At 42.6% G+C, this 4803-nt stretch overlaps 1 protein-coding gene across 1 annotated transcript in view; it reads left to right on the top strand.

The window, feature by feature from the left end:
• LOC104729166 (E3 ubiquitin-protein ligase UPL3) overlaps positions 1-4803 on the top strand; it is a gene marked incomplete at its 5' end in the record, with an annotated part of 9128 nt that extends 4325 nt beyond the window's left edge. The window contains 8 exon segments of the mRNA XM_010448068.2: positions 1205-2755; positions 2876-3100; positions 3185-3289; positions 3425-3505; positions 3582-3650; positions 3765-3893; positions 4148-4267; positions 4349-4803. Of these exon segments, the coding sequence (XP_010446370.2) occupies positions 1205-2755; positions 2876-3100; positions 3185-3289; positions 3425-3505; positions 3582-3650; positions 3765-3893; positions 4148-4267; positions 4349-4414 (2346 nt within the window).

The raw sequence follows: 4803 nt of genomic DNA, 5'->3' as shown, positions 1-4803 counted from the left end.
CTTAATTTTCCCAAACTTCGCCAGGAGGGGCTCAGAAGGTTCAAAGCTTTTCTGGAAGTTGCACTTCCATTTGATGGTAATGAGGGAAAGGTCCCTCCTATGANGGAAGTTGCTCTTCCATTTGATGGTAATGAGGGAAAGGTCCCTCCTATGACAGTTTTGATTCAGAAACTTCAGAATGCTTTATCATCACTGGAACGCTTTCCCGTTGTCCTAAGCCATCCCTCAAGGTCACTAAGTGGAAGTGCTCGGCTCTCCTCGGGACTGAGTGCTTTGGCACATCCTTTAAAGTTGCGATTATGCCGTGCACCTGGAGAGAAGACACTACGTGATTACTCCTCTAATATTGTACTGATAGATCCATTGGCAAGCATGGCAGCAGTGGAGGAATTTCTCTGGCCCCGAGTTCAACGCAGTGAATCTGGTTTAAAGCCGGCAGTGCCTGCTGGAAATACAGAGGCAGGCGCATTACCTAGTGGTGCTAGTGTTTCATCACCATCTTCGTCAACTCCAGCTTCAACCACTCGTCGTCATTCTTCTAGATCTAGATCTGCAATTAACATAGGTGATACCTCAAAGAAAGATCCTGTGCATGAGAAAGGTACGAGTTCATCGAAAGGAAAAGGTAAAGGCGTGATGAAGCCGGCTCAAGCGGATAAGGTTCCTCAAACGAGGAACAGTGCTCAAAGGAGAGCTGTCCTTGACAAAGATACTCAAATGAAACCACCTAGCGGAGACTCCAGCTCTGAGGCATGTTACAGTGCTATGTTTTTTATTACTTGGTTGTTTTATTGCGTTACATCATGATGTTGTGGTGTAATTTGCTTATTCAACACCATCTTACTTGTATGCCTTGCAGGATGAGGAATTGGATATATCCCCAGTCGACATTGATGATGCCTTGGTGATTGAAGAGGATGACATTTCTGATGATGAAGATGATGATAATGAAGATGTAAGTCATCCCTTTTTTTTTCCCAGTATGTACGTTATTGCATTTGGCAATTAAGCTCAACAGCTTTCACATATTTGGATTATTTCACCAAAAATAATTACTCCGCTATTACTCAGATTATTCATATATTTGGTTATACCAATATTACTTAGATTTACCTGGCTGCTATCAATCACGTTGGCTTTGTACCTTACATGTGGTTTGATTGTCGTTTAATACCTTCAAAATCATATATACCTTCATTTCCAGGTTTTGGATGACAGTCTTCCCATGTGCACGGCTGATAAAGTGCATGATGTGAAATTGGCGGACTCAGTGGATGATGATGGTCTGGCAACCAGCGGCCGACTAATGAATCCAGCTTCAGGAGGCACTAGTGGAACAGCAGCAGCAGCAGCAAGGGGTTCTGATTCTACTGATGCTGGCATTGGGAATACTTATGGTTCGAGGGGTGCACTATCCTTTGCTGCTGCGGCGATGGCTGGGCTTGGAGCTGCCAGTGGTAGAGGTATCAGGGGAAGTAGGGACTTGCATGGACGTACCCTGTATCGGAGTTCAGATGAGCCCTCTAAGTTGATATTTACTGCGGGAGGAAAGCAACTTAGTAGGCATTTGACGATTTATCAGGCTGTACAACGACAACTTATGCTTGATGAAGATGATGATGACAGGTTTGGTGGCAGTGATCTCATCTCAAGTGATGGAAGCAGATTTAATGACATTTACACCATCATGTACCAGAGGCCAGACAGCCAAGTGAATAGGTTGTCTGTTGGTGGAGCAAGTTCTACCACACCGTCAAAATCCACAAAGTCTGCTACTACCAACTCTAGTGTAGAATCTCAGTCACATAAGGCATCTCTTTTGGATAGTATATTGCAAGGGGAGCTTCCATGCGACCTTGAGAAATCAGATTCTACATATAATGTTCTGGCGCTGTTGCGTGTATTAGAGGGTTTAAATCAGCTTTGCCCTCGTCTAAGAGCCCAAACTGTTTCTGATCGTTTCGCAGAGGGTAAAATTGCAAGTCTAGATGATCTGAGTACAACTGCTGCTAAGGTTCCTCATGAAGAATTCGTTAATAGCAAACTTACACCCAAATTAGCTCGACAAATCCAGGATGCGCTTGCTTTGTGCAGTGGAAGCCTTCCCTCTTGGTGCTACCAGTTGACTAGAGCATGCCCATTTTTGTTTCCGTTTCAGACCCGTAGACAGTATTTCTACTCAACTGCTTTTGGGTTGTCTCGTGCATTAAATCGTTTACAGCAGCAGCAAGGTGCTGACGGCAGTGGGTCTACAAATGAACGAGAGATGAGAATAGGGAGACTGCAGCGCCAGAAAGTTCGAGTATCCCGAAATAGGATATTAGATTCTGCTGCAAAAGTTATGGAGATGTATTCTAGCCAGAAAGCTGTGCTCGAAGTAGAATATTTTGGTGAAGTTGGTACTGGTCTAGGCCCTACACTTGAGTTTTACACACTTCTAAGCCATGATCTGCAAAAGGTTGCCCTTGGGATGTGGAGATCAAATTCTGGTGACAAGGTATCTATGCAAATTGATAGAGATGAGATTGAAGACGGAAAGTCATATGCAGTTAGGGACAGAGAGATAGTTCAGGCCCCACTTGGGCTGTTTCCTCGGCCTTGGCCCTCAACAGCTGACGTATCTGAAGGTGGTCAGTTTCATAAAGTCATTGAATATTTCCGCCTTTTAGGGCGTGTGATGGCCAAAGCACTTCAAGATGGACGGCTGTTGGACGTCCCACTGAGTACAGCGTTTTATAAGCTTATTCTTGGTCAAGTGAGTTTATTACTAGGAAGTGTTTTGTCTAGATAAAAGTGAAATAGTGGTTTATACTTTTTCATTTTTGTTGGCCTTTGATAATAAGTTTGTCCTCTTTTCTTTTTGTCAATTAAGCAGGAGCTCGATTTGCATGATATTGTATTATTTGACGCTGAACTTGGTAAGACCTTGCAAGAGCTGCGTGTTCTTGTTGCCCGCAAGCACTATCTGGAGGCAGTAGGTGGTGACAATGGCAGCACAGTTTCTGATTTATGTTTACGTGGATCCCGCATAGAAGATCTCTGCTTGGACTTCACACTACCTGGCTATCCTGAGTACATTCTGAGACCAGGAGATGAAATTGTACTGTCTTAGTTTACAACCCCACCTCTTCCTATTCTTGTAGTACTTGTCCATGATTGCTGATGACTTGCTGTTCTATTACAGGTTGATATTACCAATCTTGAGGAGTATATTTCCCTTGTCGTTGATGCTACTGTCAAGAGAGGAGTTGCTCGGCAGATCGACGCGTTCAGATCTGGATTCAATCAGGTTAGCAGTCTCGTTATCTCTTTCTTTTCTGTTGCTTTTGGCTTTTAAACATAATAATGTAGAAAAAGATGATTCTGTGAATTAGAGACTTCCGTTTTTTATTTTTTTAGTCTGACCTCCATAATTAATTACCAGGTGTTTGACATAACATCTCTACAAATATTCACCCCTTCTGAGCTGGACTACTTGTTGTGTGGTCGTGGAGAGTTGTGGGAGGTGATTTTTCCACTTTTCAGTTTCCCATAATTAAGAAACTTGAAATTATCATTTCTAAAATCTTATTTTCTTGCAGGCGGAGACTCTTACTGAACATATCAAATTTGATCACGGGTATACTGCCAAAAGTCCGGCGATCATTAACGTATGTTACTTTTCTCTATCCACTGAATTTTTAGCAACATATCGTACTATACTTATGCTTCTGAGTTCTGAACTGTTTTTTTTTTGTGATTCTGATTTTCACCCCACTCTGTAGTTACTAGAGATCATGGGAGAACTAACAGCAGATCAGCAGAGGGCTTTCTGCCAATTTGTAACTGGAGCTCCTAGGCTTCCTCCTGGTGGCTTAGCTGTTCTGAACCCAAAGCTCACGATTGTCAGAAAGGTAAAAAAAAAAAGCCGTACTTAATTGCGAGTCATTTTATGATTTAGGCAACCGGTCCCAAGCCATGTTCAACTTTATCCACCAAGCATATGTCAGAAGGGATCTATGTGTGGGCAAGGTCTTTTGCTCTTTTTTCTAAGAGCAGACACACATTGTGGTTTTTTGTAGCATTTGCAAGAGTTTTTCAGATGAACTTAATGTTATGTATTGATTTTCTGTGCGACTCTAAAATTGCTGTGTCTTTGGCTGCTCAGCACTCATCGACCTCAAGTGCAGCAGTCAACGGAGCAGGGGCTTCGGAGACAGCAGATGATGATTTGCCCAGTGTCATGACTTGCGCAAACTACCTTAAGCTTCCTCCTTATTCTACAAAGGTGAGTCATGTCTCTTTGTATATTTCCCTTGAGTCGATGTTGATGTTATTGTTGTTGGTGACCCTGACGTATATGAAACAGGAAATCATGTACAAGAAACTGCTCTACGCCATCAATGAAGGGCAAGGATCGTTTGACCTCTCATAAGGAGCAGATCGCTCGGTTTCCTTTCCCCTCTCTGTACATTACATGAGAAGAGTGATTCTCTGCTTTTTGGGTTTTAATGATCTGACAAAAGCGGAAGATGCGCCCAAAAGCCAGGTGACTGCTCTTGAAACCTCTGTTCTCCCGGAGACTTTGTAGCGCGGAGGGACATAGTGTGTGGCTTGTGGATGTAAATTTTGTCTTTGCAGGCTCTGCAGAAGGCGCCATTACTGTGTAGTAGATAAAGAAAGATGATAGGCTTATCTTTTCCCTTTTCTCTTTTTCTTCCAAGAATTATCTTTTCGGTCCAAACTATTGAAACTCACTCAAGTTTATATGGACGGCACTTTGGATATTTTAAACAACGAAAACTAATTTATGACATTTAAGAA

This window comes from Camelina sativa, chromosome 12 (assembly GCF_000633955.1).
Source record: "Camelina sativa cultivar DH55 chromosome 12, Cs, whole genome shotgun sequence".
Classification (NCBI taxonomy): domain Eukaryota; kingdom Viridiplantae; phylum Streptophyta; class Magnoliopsida; order Brassicales; family Brassicaceae; genus Camelina; species Camelina sativa.
The sequence above is the reverse complement of the archived record's forward strand: the minus strand, read 5'-3'. Positions and strand labels throughout refer to the sequence as shown.